General features: G+C 34.9%; 2 protein-coding genes across 3 annotated transcripts in view; both read right to left on the bottom strand.

The window, feature by feature from the left end:
• The window catches only part of LOC141445984 (serine-enriched protein), a 95,088-nt gene that overhangs the window by 6,570 nt on the left and 71,240 nt on the right, over window positions 1-17,278 (bottom strand). For both annotated transcript variants that reach the window (XM_074112304.1, XM_074112303.1), the window contains exons 6-8: window positions 2,220-2,374; window positions 1,933-2,100; window positions 48-181 (exon numbers count right to left, since the gene is read on the bottom strand). In XM_074112304.1, the coding sequence (XP_073968405.1) occupies window positions 48-181; window positions 1,933-2,100; window positions 2,220-2,374 (457 nt within the window). The remainder of the gene's footprint in view (window positions 1-47; window positions 182-1,932; window positions 2,101-2,219; window positions 2,375-17,278) is intronic.
• On the bottom strand, window positions 869-1,337 carry SmE (Small ribonucleoprotein particle protein SmE). The gene has a single exon (XM_074112322.1). The coding sequence runs from the start codon at window positions 1,234-1,236 to the stop codon at window positions 943-945; it is 294 nt and encodes a 97-aa protein (XP_073968423.1). The 5' UTR covers window positions 1,237-1,337; the 3' UTR covers window positions 869-942.

Here is a 17,278-nt window from a genome sequence, read left to right as displayed (position 1 = left end):
ACAACATGATATAAATTAACTACAAATACAAAGAAAAAAAAACTTACACAATCTGATGAAATAAGTTTGACAAGTGCATCTTTGGGTAAACTCAGAAATGAATTTGTCTTCACACATTCAGCTGCATTTTCACCAATGAAACTTACAAAGCGGTCCACAAAAGATTTTGCACCTTTTCCACCTAGATAACATTGTTAGAAATTATATGCCACAATAATCACTAACATTTAACAATTGTTTTATTTTTTTATACTGATAATGCTATACTGTAGTCTCGTTTACTTAAGTAGAAAGAACCTCTTGATTTTCTACAAAATCAATAAATAAAAATAGACTAAATAATCTCACAAATAATATTTTTTAAGATGTTAGATTATATATAACCCGCCTAAGATTTTTTTTTTTTTAAATAGTTCTTTATTCTTACTATAGCTTATTTTGTTGTGAAGTGTACGCCCCGATATAACCTGAATCGTTTAGAAATCTTACACAACTAAGAATAAGTTTCTTACCTGCCAGTTTTTCAACATATGATTTAATTTATACATTTCTTGCACTAACCTTAGTATTATTTGCATACTTCAGTACTATTAAAGCTTTCACTTTGTTAATTATTTGTAAATACTAAAATCACCTAAAATTATCTGCAATTGCTGTTTAAGAACACAACAAAAAACTTTTCAGGTATGAACAAAAATTGAAATTTTCAAATCGATTTTATCTTCACCACAAACTTAAGGAAATCGAAAAAAAACAATTTTTTTTTAAAGAAACCACAGTATATTGTAAAAAAGAGGAAGTTTTGTATTACAAGTATTTGTACACCGTGATCATTAAATATAATCAAATTATAAAATGTCATCCTTAACTTATAGTTCAAAGTTTCTTCACAATATACACATATAAACAATACGCAAAGTAGGTACACTTTGCCACTTTAGCCTAGGAAGCGTCCATTGCCGAAGGATTTACATTTTGGATGAGCGTGATGTTATCGCCTTTCATCATAATCCTTCCAAGTGGTCTTCTGTTCTTCGTTTTAATATTATATTCTTCTGCATCGTCAAGTACCAAATTCATGTATTCATCAAAGCCAACGATGTGTCCTTCTATTCTTAGGTTAATATTTTCATATAACCACACACAAACACGAGATCTGTTTTGTAAATATCTGAAGATAAGGTTAATAGGTTGAACCATTACCTTCTGAACTTTTTGTGGCCCTTTGTATGACATTTTTAATAGAGGAAATAACTCCGGTACTATAAAACGAGCACTAACGTTTACCTTACGTTTATAACACACCGGCAAAATGGCTGAGGCATGCGTCTACAATGTTGCCAACCTTTTACAATGAGAAAATGTCGTATACTTAGGACGAATTACATATTTACTCATGTTGCATTTACTTAATAAAGGAATACGCTTATTCATTAATCTAACAATATTAAGTAATAAAACTAATAGACGAATATATAAAACGAGGTGTGTTTTTAAAAAATAAAACATTTCCATCTCCCTACCACCACAAACCAGATTCTGAAGAAAAACACCCAGAGGAACCTCAAACGTCGAACTTTTTCAAGAAAATTTATCGTTTCTGACCCGAGCAAACAGTTTGAACTGTAACGACAGCGAAGCATCTTGTTTATTGATCACGTAAAAATATTTCACACTTGTTGGATCTTGATTTACATTTATTAATTTATTTTCTCACCACTAGTAAATTTTCAATATTTCCTCGCTCTCTTTCACATCCCTCTTTCTCTTGTGATTACTAAATTTTCTAAACACTTATTATTTATTTAATAATGAAGAGCAAGCAATAAAATTTAAAAAACGAAATAAACGATTAGATAGTCAATCGATAGAACTTGGTGAATAATTTAAGACAAGATTGAAAAAAATAAATAAAAAGAACACTTCACATACTGGCTGCTCTATCTTGGATTTCTAAGGCCGCCGCTAAAAATGTACACGCATTGAGCACTGACAAGGTTGAATTTATATGGTCTTCACAAGTCCCTCTTAATTCTTCCAATCCAAAATCTTGTCCAACTGCAGACATTTCAAATACTGCACTGTCCTGCAGCAGTATCTGTAGGCAAAATTAAAATATAAATATCTTAAGATGCTTGAACCATTATTATATTTAACAGGAAATATTTTTGGTGCAAGAATTAACAAAAATAATTTTTAGTCAGTAATTTAACTTAACTTTCCAGTATAAACATATTGTATGAATTGTCTGAAGATTTCTGGTTGGAAATGTGGAAGTCGTATGTGGGTAGGCGACCCAGCAGCTCCTGATGCTATGATAGAGCCAGGAATGCGATATGCCTCACCTCGTTTCACTGTCTGGAAACTCTTACATCTGAAACAGTTAGAATAAAGGCTAAATTAGAAGGAAAAAGCTATTTACAATTTAGTTTAGTGAGATTTAGTTTAGCCAACAGAGGTTTGTATCAAAGTTTAGGGCAAAATCTGTCAACCACTTGCCACTTTACCCAATAAATTTATCAGAATTATGACATTTTGTTGCAAAGGTTTTTATTATATTTAAACTATGCTTAGTGATTACAATAGAAGCACATAAATTTACAACTTTTACAGGTAATATTTTTCGCTTAAATCTTGAGAAAGAGTGGATAATTTGCTTCCAAAGTGATAAGAATTAAGTAACTCACAAGTACTGATAGAAGAAAATTTGTGATTAGGACTTTGAGAACAGCAGTTTGAGAAACTCAAGCGCTTTTACCAGATTTTTTTTTATAATTATTATTTGTCCTGAACTTTAGAGCTGTACTTCCTTTAGATGCCTAGGTTATATTATAGTATTTTTAATCGGCGACACAATATCGGAGCAGTTGGTGGGAAGAACGGCATATCAAAGATGTCCAGCAAGGTCGATCCCGTACGGACTTGGACTTTATTTAATGGTTTGAAAAGAAATTTCATTTAAATATATTAAATTAAAAATAGGACTGCCAATCTAATACTCTTAAATAAGTTTTTACAAATACAATGTGAATTTCGTAACAAGTGGCAGAAACATAATAAATGGAAGTCAAAATCCTCCGAATATTATTCAATATAGCTTGAAATCAAGCTAGCTGTGACTGATTTAAGTCTTCGAAAAAGTATCAGATAATGCATTTTAGTTTTACTCCAAGATAAGCGACAGAACTTCCTTTGTTAACTAAGAACATTTTAAAAATTTATGCAGCCTGAACATTTGTTTTATATTTGTCTACAAATTTAGAGCATTCTTCTTTTATTAAATTAAAATGCAACAAAAGGAACACCATATTAGTTAAACTTTTCTCGTCATTTTTGGCCCTCAACATCAGCTAGTTGAATTAATGTAATAATCTCATAATGCATCACGTATTTTAAATCCTAAAGCGTTCATGCAGATACATGTATCACTTCCAGGCGTTTAGGGCATTTGAGTTAACTTGGAGTTACCACTTCCTTCCTCCATGAAGTAAACGACCGAGAGAAGCTTTGTGGTTAGAGTCTAATCCAGGAAGGCTTACAAACTAGACAGTCATCCTTTTAAGGAATGCTACACCACGCGTCTCTTATAATTACCATGAGGCCGGGATTAAATGGATTAATATTCTAAGTCAAGGCGAAGTACCGCCTAGTGGTAAGGCATGTGAATAACTGTGCGCGGGTGTTTTCAGTTTACCAGCGACAGAGTGCTCTGGCGTGCTAATATTTTAATTGGCCACAGATAATCTGTAGCCCTACTTTTCGATATTTTAGACATTTCAATAAAATAGGGGCTCTTTATTTACCTAAACTGAGTAATGTACCTCTGATAATGGATAAACCAGTTCGAAACCAGTCAGAGATACAAGAAATATCGAAGATACAAATGATTATTGTAAATACAGGTAAGAAACATTCAAATAACTCTTTTTAAAGGTAAAGCTCGCCCAAAATTTTCACCTAAATTACCAAAAATTACATTCTCTTAGAGTAATAAAACAAATAAAAGTTTTAGATTTTCAAGTAAACTAAATATTTGTAATTAGTAAGCTACTATAAAATTGTTGGAACTACTTTTAAAGAAATGTTTTAAAAAGTTGAAATCAATTCATTTTTAATATTTATTTATTTATTTTGTCATTTACAATCTGTATAAATATATACATTATATAAATAAGGAGGTGACTAAGATGAAATGGTGCGGGAAGAGCAGGAGGAAAGAAGCTACCCAGCGGTAGCACTCTCATATGAGATAAGGGAATGTGAAGAGGAGAATATGAGGAGGAGAGAGGAGACATAGGAGAATAATGACGTTTAGTTCTTCAGACTGTAAGGAAGTCGTGGGGCCACTGGCGATTCAGTCGGCGAGTAGGATTGTTAGGGATGTCAGAGGAGTGAGAGACTGTACAAGAGGATGTGAGCAAGTAGAGAGAGCAGTATGGAATTTTTGATATTTAGTCTTGGCGAGTTGGTCTATGAAGGGAACGTTGAGGTCGTGATGAAGAGTGAGGTTAGTCACCGTAGAAAGGAGCGTCAGCTATCTGTCGGAGGAGTTTTGATTGAAATGTCTGTACTGTCCGTATGTTTGTAGGTTTGGCTGAACCCCACAGCTCAAGTCCGTAAGTCCACTTAGGTTTGAGGGTAGTATTGTATATTAAACGTTTGAGTTCTATGGGCAGTTTGGAGCGTCGTCCAAGTAATTTGTAGGACAGTTTCGCAGGTTTCGTCATTGCTTGTCTTTTAAGAGTCTAGTGTGTGGGTTCCACGTGAGTCGCTTGTCTATGTAGAGCCCAAGGTAGCGCATCAGAACTATACAAGGAAGAGGATTGCTATTGAAGAGGACAGTGGACAGGAGCCCAGAAATCAATTCATTTAAGTTACACTTTCGTTTGGTTGATCTTGTCCCAAAGCTTATTTGATCGTAGGCTCTAATTGTGGCGCCTAAACCAATCATTAAATTTGAACGTAGTACGAGATACCAATGCTATTATGGCTATATTTCAGGCCAGTCAGACCAGACTCTTACCAGTTTGTAAAATCTATTTTTTTTTTTTTTTACACACGGGTCTTTAAAATCTGCCCGCACACATAACTTTTTCTTACGAAGGGTTTGGAGATAGTGAAATCTAAGGCACATCCGAAGGCACCTAAGCTCCCTGCCTGATAAAAACAAAAAAATTAGGCATTACAAGTGAACTTGTCAAGAAAATTCTATTCCAGTTAGAGTGCGCTAAAGAAAATGTGAAAACAACAAAGTGTGAACTTATTTGGTACAGTTAAAACTTCTAATCTCCAGTTTTAAGATATTCGTACCCTTAAAATCTTCAGACAACTTGGGTAACCTAAAGCTTGGTTAAGCATCAAATGAATTCATCATATTTGAGAGGATTGAAACTAATTGAAACTTAGCCATTCTTGAGGTTTTTTATTATTATTTTTTCAAGATTCCCCATCTGTTCCCTCGCAAACTCATCTAGTTAATAAGATTTTTTCGTCTGGATTTTATTTAAGTGGAAAAAGAAGTTTTACACTTGACTTTGGCAAACTTTTTGCCAGATATATAATTAAGAAGCGAGTGGTCACTAGGTAATCATGTTCAACTTTTCTTATTTCTTTAGTTAAACTTTTATTAAAATAGTTTTTTTTTTTATGTCGATTTAATAATGCCTCTGTAGTAATATTTTATTAAGTGTACTTTTATTACTACTTGGAAGAAAGCAGAAATTGAAAAATGGGGTAGCATGGGGCCCCATTATGGATTTGAGAAAAAAATTAGGCATGAATATTTTTTTCTAAAACTCTCTATTCAGCTATAAAGGTACAAAGGTCAGATAGAAAAGGTCAAAATGGTAAGAACTTACTCAAAATTACTTTTTCTTTCATTCCAGCTATTAAAATTGTAAATAACATTACATTTATTTGAGACGCTTACTTTGATTCAGTTAAATAAACGGATGGTAATTTATTACATTAATACCAAATCGTTTAGTCAGAAGTAAGTTCGCCATGTTCTGGATGTTAATGTGGCGGAGAGCCTTTTAACGAATACTTGTTTGTACTAATCAATTTATTATTGAATAACGGGTACTTAAATTTATAATGGTAGTGCAACGCTGGATAATAACCAATTTCCAAAAGGGAACATTCTAAATTCTTCAACAACCTGTCTTAACCAGGGTGATGTTAAACTTGTTCTTTTCACATACCCTAGCAATCAAAGATCAACGTGGGAAGCCTCTCCTTTTAATAAACTCTACATTAGGCTGGAAACAGTGCCGCGACGAGCAAAGCGACGAAAACAAACACAAGTTAACATATGGGACCGCGCATAGTGGAGAGCAAAGCGAAGATAGAGCTACGCTATCTTTAGAGAGTGTTTGTTTTCGCCGCTTTGCTCTTCGCTATCATCGCCGCTTTGCTTGCCGCTCCACTATGTTTCCAGCCTTAGACTCTAACCAAACTCTATTAGAGCGCAAACAAGAAGAGATTGTCTATTGAAAACATAAATAACCAGCTCGGGGAATCCCACTAGAAATTTGAATGATATCTGTGAAAGACAACTTCCAAAACTACCAATGATTGCATCCACAACCCAATGACCACTACAACAAGAATGAATGGAGGAGACAAGGCGACTGCATTAAAATCTTGAAACTTAGAAACGCTAGATCCTACTAGGAAAGATAGAAATCAAGAAATAATAGGATTTACAATATCTCTTGATTAAAATCTTATTTACTCTTATGCTTGAGATACCAAGCGCTCGAGGCAATGTAGCGGCGGGCCGCAGATTGTGCATAGAATGGTTTAAAATCAGTAGCCAATGAATTTCATTAGTAGGCCTATCATTTTAGGATTAACATTTTTTTTTCTGAGAAACTAGATTATATAAGGAGAGGGGTTCTTGGAGAGATATGACGTCACGCTTCAATCATTAATCAGAGCAAGAGTACAAAGCAGTTTTTTTTTTTTCAATTTAATTGGAACAAAGGGAAAAGGGATTATAAAGGGCGGCAATCAGGGAGAGAATTAACTTACTTTTCGCTATAAAATACTACTGCAGGAAGATAACTTAGGGAAGATTACGTATTCAATTTTAAATTGTTTATAATTGAGTTTAATAATTTTTTGAGTGACGTAATTTATTCTCTCTCTTGTTTTTTATATAACATATAAAATATTCCATAAAAATATATTTCCCTACAGCAGCTTGGAAGTGGTAAAATGCAGCCCTTTATTCGTTTTAATTGTAAATTTAAACACTAGAGTAAATTTATCGTACTGGGATCTGGACGGAATGCAATTTGCAACTCCTTCTTTGTTTCTCTCCAAGTACGAGTAATTCTTTTTTTTTATTCGCCGACAATTATTCCAACAAAAAGAAGATTTATGACTATTTCTATTTTCCTTTATTTTATTTTCTAATTTTTAAAAAAAGCAATATCCCCTAAGATGTTCGTAAGGCTCCCCAAAACCGAAATTCTGAGTCCCCTATTTTCTCTAACCATTTCCTCAATGTTTCTTCAGATGTTGACTAAATAAAATCACGAAAATAAAAGAACTTAAAGAGAGAAGCGTAACGTCCCAGAAGTTCAGTTTAAAAATAATTTTCATGTATAGAATTTCAAACGGAAGCGACAAAGGTTTAATCTGACTAGACGGTTGTAAAAAAGGTTAAAAGGAAAATCGTACACACTTCCGCTTAAGCCAGGTGCTTCTAACTTGAATGTATTGGTCGGCTCCAATCTCTACAGCATCCAAATCCAAACCCTCCACCCTTCATTTAAAAATTACTCCTCTTTCAAAGTTTCATTGAAAAGAATTTGGATAATTTACTCCAAACAACCAATTGGAAACCGCGATTTGTCAGCTGGTAAGTTGGTAAGGTTATCTGCGTGCAGCTTTGTCGGTAAAATGGGATAAAAAAAGTTTATGTTTGATTTTAAATGAGATTCAAATTTAAGTTTTAAAGGAATGCCAATAAACTGATATATTTTTTTTTTTTTCTGCCGGCGCATCGACGTCTATGGCCATTAGCGCCCACCACACATTCTCCTTTTTCTCATACAAAGGCCCCTAGAGCTGGGATGGTACCTATTGTCCTATCTGGCTGCCACACACATATCTTGCATAGCAAGGCAAGGTGGAGCCTAGGCTAACGGAAGCAGACCACACTCCTCTCTTACATCATCGATCTGGTCGACGAGCGGGAATGTGGTTTCGTCGATAGTACCATCCCTTAATTTATAAACTCACATTTTGTCAAGAATCAATCAATTAAAATATTGTATTTGGGTAATAAACTGATATTGTATAAAAATTGATTAGAACCAATAGTCGTTACAATTACTCAGAAGAGGATCCTAAGAGAAAAGGAGCTAATTCAGGTGCCCACAATACTATTTGGGGAAAAAATGGTTTCTTTTAATGTTTAGAAATCAGAGAAAAACTATAACCTGTCAATAAAGAGAATAAAACTAATGTTATATAACTATAAATGTATCCAGTGAATCCTGGCAGGTTTTACATGTAATTGGATTAGGAAAAGTCTTTAAGTGGGGGATAAAGAGAAGAGTTTTGGTGGAAAGTTGGTAGACCTGGTGGAACAAGTGTAACCCACTAAGTGGGCACAAAGTGTGCTCTCCTGTCCAAACACAAAGCTAAAAACCCACACACTCATTGTGGGTTCAGTTGGTTCTCTCGCCTTCTCTCTTGCAGACCAAACCCATACTCCAAGCTTAACAGTTACACTACCCCCAGTCCGTGCCAACCTCTCCTTTATAATCAAATACTACTGCAACCTAAAGTTTCTTCTAACTAGATCTCTTAGCATTCACTTTGAAGCCTTGGTATGTTTTTTATTAGAATGGAAGATTTGCTGAAATATCAGGATAGCCGTTTTATTTATTTAAATAAAGAAATATCTAAATGTTGTGGTAATATCAAATTTAATAAGCCTGAGAAAGCGATTTACCTTCCAGCGGGCGCGCCCAAAAAGTTACAATAACGGGCGCGCGTATCTTACAGAAAAACTTTAGTATTTTTAATTTTTTCTATCAATAGAAGAAATGAAATTAATTAAATAACATCTGTAATTATTAATAATTGAAATAACAAATAAAAAATGCTCAGAAAACGTCAGTACGTTTTATTTTTTCAAGCCAATAAGTGTAATAATTACAATCAGCAAGTTCAGCCACTAGACTGTCTTAAAGCTTTCGCAGATATTTCCTCCTCGTATCTGAGATTTAAAATGTCTTTTTCTGTCAGTAGAAAACAATATTCTTTCAAACAATGTTGAAAATAGTTCAATTTGATGGACATGTTGAAGAAAAAATATAAATAATTGGTAAATCTGGAAACTTACTCGATTGGTCGCGAGTATATGTCAGGCATGGATGGACAATTGCAAAGAAATGTACTACCCCAAACAAGATAAGATTTTTACTGAAGGAAACAAGTCATGAGGGTGTAGCATTGCCTAAAGGACAGCATCCTCCGCCGCTCAGTCACTAAACTGCGATTATTTTAGGCTCAGATTGTATCTGTGAGATACTCGCGCCCGCTGGAAGGTTACGTTAAGCGCAACTGCAATAAATAAAGTTAGGCGCCACGGTAGCCGAGCGGTTAGAGGCGAGACCTGTATTGTGGTACTGGGTTCGATTCCCGGTCTTAGGCCTTGGATTTTATTTAATGATTAATATGGGAAATTTACAGTAAAGTATGTTTGCTAGTCGCCTCCGTACACAACACCTAATTGGTACTTGGACGTTAAGCCCCGCCTGAAAAAATAGGCATTACTTTTCTTTACTTTTATAAATAAAGTTACCCAGTTAGTCCCAAGTGCAATTGCGGTAGCGGAGAGGACGGAGACATCAATCAACTCCTCTTTAGGATGCAGCAGATGTAGTGCAAATAATGGCCAGTTTCTAAAAGAACAGTATCAGCACTGCGGTTCTAACCTCAATTTCTACATCTCATCTTATTCAATTTCCCTTTTTAGCTAATTCTATGCAACTCATTACCAATTGAATGGGTTGTGAGATGATTTGGTTCTGGTATTTCTGTTGTCAGGATAGTTTGTCCGTGGAAGAGCATTTTGCTGTTTCCTCTAAGCGGATTAATAATTTGCTTGTTCTTTGATTGTTCTGGGAATGGAGTATACTTGGTTTTGGTTGGTGCTGCTTTTCTTCAGCGCAATTCTGTGGAGTCAGAAGGGTTTTGAATTGAGCAGGCTTTGTTTCCGCCCTTCTTCAGTAATAATAATAATGTTTCTCAGGTAGGGGATATTAATTAGCTGAATAATATTGGTGCAAGGATCACATAATTTGCCTCTTCAACTGGGTCTTATAATATTATTAAGAAAATCTTTGATTACAATAATTACTAAGTCCTAAAACTTCACTTGATGAAGCAGTTAACAGAGTTGGGCTAGGCAGGATGCTGAGGATTCCCCAGTGGACCAGTTTGGTAAAATACGTGTGGCCAGTTGCTGTACCACGTTTTTTCTTTTGTAAACTTTATTCTTTAAGCAGATTACACTCTAAAATCGGTGGCCAGTGAATTGTAAAAGGCTCCTGGATTGACTTACTGTTATTGACTCATCAATAACAGGATGTAAGCGACCCTGTCAAATGTTATGATTTCTTAGTTTATCCAGGAAATGTTCGCTTTTGGGACCTGTAAGACCCCCTAAAAAAAATTGATTTTAGAATTCTGTGTGCGCATTTTCTAGATTTAAAACAAAAAAAAAATCGCAGGTACTTCGATGCATCGATTGTAGCTCCTAGTGACCTCAGACTCTTAAGTTAGCGATGAACATTCCTCACGTAATTGTTTACAGAATGAATATTTTTTGAAAATGACTCCAATAATATTGCACATTTCTGGAGATCTGTCCAGTTAAATTCACCTCTGCCTTTGCGAGGCCTAGCACAACAGCCTCGTCATGGTGGTGACATCCTTCTCTTGTAAAACGACCCTGAGCTTGCACGGATAGGAACGGTCCTTAAAGAACCCAGAGCACCGGTGATGGGAAAAGGAGTAGGGGAAGAATGTCCAGTTAAATTAGGTAAAGGACGTTTTAGCGGAATATTTAGTTCTTTCACTAAAGTAATAAGAAGACTTCTTACTTATCGGTTTGGCAAGTCACTTTATTCGTGAAACTAATTTTAGAAGGATTTCTCGAGGAAAGATTTTTCTCACAAATCTTAAGTTCTGATGTACTTCATTGACAGAGAAACTTGCCTAAGTGATCGCACTAGTGTTTTTTTGCTTTTTGTTTTTGTAATCGTGGAAATAGAATTCAACTCATCTTTAAACTGAATAAAGTACTTGGAGAAATCATCTTCATTGTAGAAGATTCTCTCTTAAATTTAGCGTCCGCCTCCTTAGCACAGCATTATAAGAAATCAGAGATTCATAGGTTAAAATACCTTTCCTTAAATTTTTTTTCCTATCCAGCAGCCTTTTACAACTCACTGGCCTCCGATAGGGAGTGTAATCTGCATCGAGAGAACAAGAAGACCAGGATGCACCGAAGAAAAAAGTTCCAGACGCTGCTAATGAACTGAGATACTGAAGCGCATTAATTAATAGAAATAGTAAATTCCCCAAGCTGACTTTTCCTTCGATAGTTCATAAATACATTGATTAAGAGATGCCAAGAGATTTAGAAAATAATAACTGCAATTAAGGCGTTAAGCCAATGGACCAAAGCTGGAGAGAAGCGAGGTATTGAGTAGGTGGAGGTTCTGCCCACTGGAGCATAGCCTGGAGCTCTGAGAGCCAAGCACGCATTTTACAGAATTAATTTATCCTTTCTTGTATCAATTTTAAGTTTAAATGGTACTTCATTTTGTAAAATAAGTTGTGGGGGAAGCCGCAATAGTTTACATCATAGTTTTTTTACTTGGTTATGAGATACTGTAACCTTTCTTGAATATTGTTCGTGTAAAAGAGGTTCACCAACCATGAAAGAACGGAGTAAACAATGGTACCAAGCATGGCGATCATCAATAATACAGCGACATTAAAGACGCATTTATCCACAGCCAACTCACCAGCTTGCTCCGAATTGTTCGCAATGATCCCAGACAGAAAAATAAATAAAAAAATCCTACCTACCACACTTAGCCCATATCTTCCCTACTATTCCCTTCTTTCTCTCCTACCATCACAATCCCATCCCAGTCAAACCGCGTCCATTATGATGTCATGAATAATACAGAGAGTGGGGAGTCGGGAACGTTCACATTAAAAATGATTCTAAATCCAATATTGGCGGCATATTTAGCGACGCCATAACAATGAGGTTCAGCATCATCAAGTATGGTAAGGGTGTGGTTAACGGAAGGAGGAAGAAGTGCGGGAGATTACTGTGCAGAGAGTCAGGACTGCCAACCAAGAGAGAAATGATGATTATTATTATATGATGAAATATTTTTGGTTTAATAAAATGGTGGTTACACTGTATGTTCATGGATGACAATGGGATCATCAACATCAAAGCATTGTTTATATATTTGTGTAACCAAAGGTAGGCCGCAAATTACCAAATGCTGTTTTTTCATACCTCTGCATTGGTCAAATATTTATTAATGAAATTAATTTTCATTCTTTTTCCTATCGGTCTTTTTCAAATACTTTGTGTACCTGACAGAAATTTTATACGTGCGAGGTTGCTACTGCAATGTATGGCACACCCAGTCTAAATCGTCCTTACTTCGTACAACTTGATGTGAGTGCTTTTTCTTTTTAGAATTTACCGAGAGATTAAAAAGTCAAGCCTTTAACTTTTGATAAAATGTTACATCTTCTGATAGCGCTGGAACGTTGGGCATGCGGGAAATGGTGGAAGTGCCTATGCTAGGTTATTCAGAATTTTTGACCCAAAGCGTGCCTTCAAAATTCTTTACAAACTTTTCTTACTCACATAGTTTTAAGTCTTGTGCAGGTTTTCAAATAGGAAGATTATAAATATTTGTTTAATATTTTTCATTAAAAAAAGGTTATTGCAGTTAGCTAGATTACTCTTGTGTTGCGGAAAGAAAAACCAATTGTTTTATCAATTGATGAAATCTACTTTAAATAATAAGTTTTAACTTCATGGCATTCAAATGTGAATCTTAACTGCAAAAGTCTTTAAACGTATGACTTTATTTATTTATTATTTAAATCGATCTCGATCGTAGAATTGATTGCAACCCAATGAATTCAAATGTGAACTCACGTCTTTTTTTCCATCTCCGTGAGATGGAGTCTGAGTTGCCATCTGTTGCATTATGAAGTTTAAATTGTTTAAGACTTTCCCAAATAATTACAGGTATCTTTGACATTGGCAATTTCCCTAACAGATTAACTTGATGTCTGTGGAATCCGGAAATACAAATTCCAAGGTTCCTAATTTTGTCTTTTATACCATAGTTTTTATTTGACCGAGCCTCAGTATCTTAAAAAGTACAAAAAAAAATGTCAAATGGTAGTTGGCAAATTTTTCCCATTTTTGTGCATTAAAAATTATTATCCACGATGAATTTAAAAAAAAAATAATGGGCAAATGAAAAGTAAATGATAATTAACTAAATTATCATAAAGTTTTCAGAAATTATCATCCCCGAAACTCATTATGACACGACCAAAACAGAAACTGTTCAGCGTTCACACATAATGCCTGTAGATGGCACTAACTACCAACTTTCCAGCCCGGCACAATGCCATACAAGCTCTTAGCGCTGAGCACATTCAGCCAGACACGGGCTGCACTCGCAACTTCACTCTAATAATTCATGCTTTTCATTCAAAAGCACTCGCGAACATCCTGTTGAAGAGAGAGTGTGGGTGGGAAGGGGAGGAAAACCTCTTGTTCTAATTCACAGACCTTCACAGGGAACAGGGCACCAACAGTTGGAGGCAGCTTTCAGAGGAGGAGTATTCCCTGGGTTGTTCTTCCTCAGCAAGACATCCAAAGCTCTCCCACCCTAGACTGGCTGTTTTGTCTTCCCACAATTCTTGTTGTGGTGGTTAGCAGTTTAACAAACTTTATATCACCGAGAGAATGGAGGCTTCAAGATGAGGTGAGGGTTTTTATTGAAATCCAGAAGGAGAGACCAGGACTTGCTTGCGCACCTAGGAAGAAGCACCAGCAATAACTTTATTCTCTTCTTCCTCAAACAGGAGCAAAAGAAGAAAGAGCAACTTCACGATCCTGGCCTAGGAAATTCATTCTGAAACCACTTAAACCTTTAAATTGGACCAGCTAAAAGTCTGAAAGCTTTAAACTACTTTGACAAAATGGAGAAGTTTTATCTTAAGCAGAAGGCGGGCTTAGATTCCGTCTCTTGGAAAAATAATTAACTCAAAAAATCCAACAGTTTGTCCCAAAATTTCCGGAGAGCATATTTCACTATAATTATAAAAGAAGCTGCCTCATTCAGGGGGTCTGAGGTAAATCTAAAATGTGAGGCCCTCTCAATGGAATTTTTTTTTATCCTCCAATTGAATTTTTTTTTTTTAAAAAATCCTGAACTGTTGACTAAAACTTTTAGTCAACTGGACAATATATAACTTTAAAATTCAATACCAAAAAAATCGCAAGCTTTGGGGTGGCTCTGATTTTTGAGCATTTTAAATCAAAGATGATTGATTTTAAGTAATACGAGTAATTGAGCCATTCACCGCACAAATCGTTTATCTTCACTTTTTGTAAGATCTTGGATTTAAGTGTCAAAGTAAGCACTTGGGTTCAGTCATAGCTTTTTATATTTATAATAAATTTTCTAAATAATAAAGACGACAAAATTTGTTTGGCTATTGAATAATAAATAATTTATTTCAGAAGCCATTTTGATTAACTCTGTGTGCTTTAATGTAAATCGTTGCAATAATTCAACTCAAATTCAGTAGCAGGCGCTGAATGATAACCGTTTATTTTTTTAAATTTATACTATAAACGGAATTTTAAAAAACAATGTACATTAAAGTAAAGTAATCGCCTATTTTTTCAGGCGGGGCTTAAGGTCCAACTACCGATTAGGTGTCGTGGACGGAGGCGACTAGCAAACATACTTTACTGTAAATTTCTCATATTAACCATTAAATAAAATCCAAGGCCTAAGACCGGGAATCGAACCCAGTACCACAATACATATTAGCATTGCGGCTCTCGCCTCTAACCGCTCGGCTACCGTGGCCCCTCACAATTTACATTATTTCATCGCATTTCTCCACTTTTTTTGTTTTATGGAGTTAATCGAGTTGTGCAGTGAACAATTAGTGACGAATTTGTAGTTTTTATTGGTAAATAGACATAAAAGCTAAAAAATTTTGATCCGTTTTAATTCTATAATTTATCGATCATTTATATGAGGGCGATATGGTCACGTAAAGTTATGAATCCTTTCTTAATTAATATATTAATTTCTGGTTGGATTAACACTAAAAAAAAGCATGAAAAATAAGAAAACAGAATAACAAATAACTGGAATTACGAAAGAAAATATACGAAAAACAATAATAAAAGAAAATTTACTGCCAAATTACAAGAGCAAAGTAACATAATGGTCTGGATCGTTAACACTGCGTTCTGATTTCCCGGAGGCGCTGTATCCCAGCAAAACTCTGGGAGTGTTGAGCGCCGACTGATACCCCTTTCCACCCTTAGCTACCAATTTTCCACTTAATTTCTTGTAACATCTTAATTGAGTTTCGACAAGCAACACAGTATAACTAGATGATGCTAACTCACGTACACAGCCAGTCTGTTTGAGATGCAGCTAGAAATCATCATGACAGCTTTAAATTTTGATTTGATAGTTTTCAGGGTTTAGTAGTTTATTTTTTTTATGAGGAAATTGTATTTAAGTTTTTTCCTTTTTCTCTTACTCCTAACAAGAGGAAGTATTACGATCATTTCAATTTCCGAAACTGATTTTAAACGGAAATAATGTTTAGAGAGAGAAATTGTTTTACTACCCAAAACTTAAAAACGACAAAATTGAAGGAGGCACCAAATTTGAATTTCATTTGAGTATCCCTGTGGGATTCAACTATAACTTAACGAGTTTTGCGCTAAGCCACATTTTACTGAATTAACTTTTTTTGTTTAGACAAAGGATTTCATCAATTATACCCATTCATTATGATGTTTTTCTTCCATGACAGGATTCATCTACCTTATGCCATCTTCAGAGATCAGAAAATGAGTTTTGTGTAGAGATTTAGACTTCTATTTATCTATCACATACTTGAAGCTTAATTTTGTTACGAATAAAAATGAACCTATCAAGTTTTCAACTAGCAATAATCGCACCTTTATTGGTTGTTATATTGCCACTACGTAAGGTTAAACGACCAACTCAAACACCATACAGACTTACTAAAGCATATACCCAGACTTATATTACTAAATATTATTTATTATTTTTAAAACCACATATTGCAGACAGGCCGCAACAGAATTTAAAGTAAGACCATTAAATAATGGCTGATTTGCAAGGAACCAAAAGGCCAAGAAAGAAGAAGTTAAAAAAACAAAAGACCTAGCAAGGTTATCTAAAACTAAGATTAAAATACTATAAAACCCAGTCTTAAGAACCATTAATCAATGATTTTGAGTGGGGGATATAGTTCGTGGTCTTCTTTACCCAGTGTTTTTAAACCTGGTAATTTGATTTGTTCTTTAGCTGTGCTTATTCCCAACAATAAGGTAACATGCTTCTTCACGTGGAAAATTTAACCTTCTGGCCGTATATTACCTAGCATCCCCTAATGGGCAATAAGATAGTAACTAGATATTACGGGTCACCTGGATTTATATTCCTTCAGGGAATAAAAACAAAAAGAGGGGATGGATTTAATAAATAATCCCCATAATGGAAGTAGATAGTAAGATAACTGCGATAATCCAATTTAAATGATTACAATGATTACTTAGCAACCACTTCGTGACATGTTGAAGTAGATAGTTCCGGATAGATGCCCAGAAAGGGGTTTTGGTTATTAAATACACTCTGCCTAATTAGGCAGCCAACCTGCTTTAAATTTTCTTATTTTCATATAAAATAAATTAAAAAAAAAAAAAGCCTGGCGAGAAAAACATACAACATTCTCTTACTGTAATGAGCGCAACTCTAATTTAGAGATTCCCGTAAAGTTTACCGTAAAAGGAGCCAACACATATTTAGGTGGCGGACATTGCGATTATGACCAAGCTCCTGGTCATAATTTATGACTGCATTCACATAATCCTCTTTTTCTCTTCTTGAACTCTTAAAACAATCAA

The sequence above is a fragment of the Rhodnius prolixus genome, unplaced genomic scaffold (genome assembly GCF_049639745.1).
Source record: "Rhodnius prolixus isolate KJV_2025 unplaced genomic scaffold, Rpr scaffold_1, whole genome shotgun sequence".
NCBI lineage: Eukaryota > Metazoa > Arthropoda > Insecta > Hemiptera > Reduviidae > Rhodnius > Rhodnius prolixus.
This window is presented reverse-complemented; position numbering and strand designations above follow the sequence as displayed.

What these genes read in the sequence shown, in the direction of transcription:
- SmE (XM_074112322.1), bottom strand. Translation starts at nt 1,236, where the DNA reads ATGTCATACAAAGGGCCACAAAAAGTTCAGAAGGTAATGGTTCAACCT.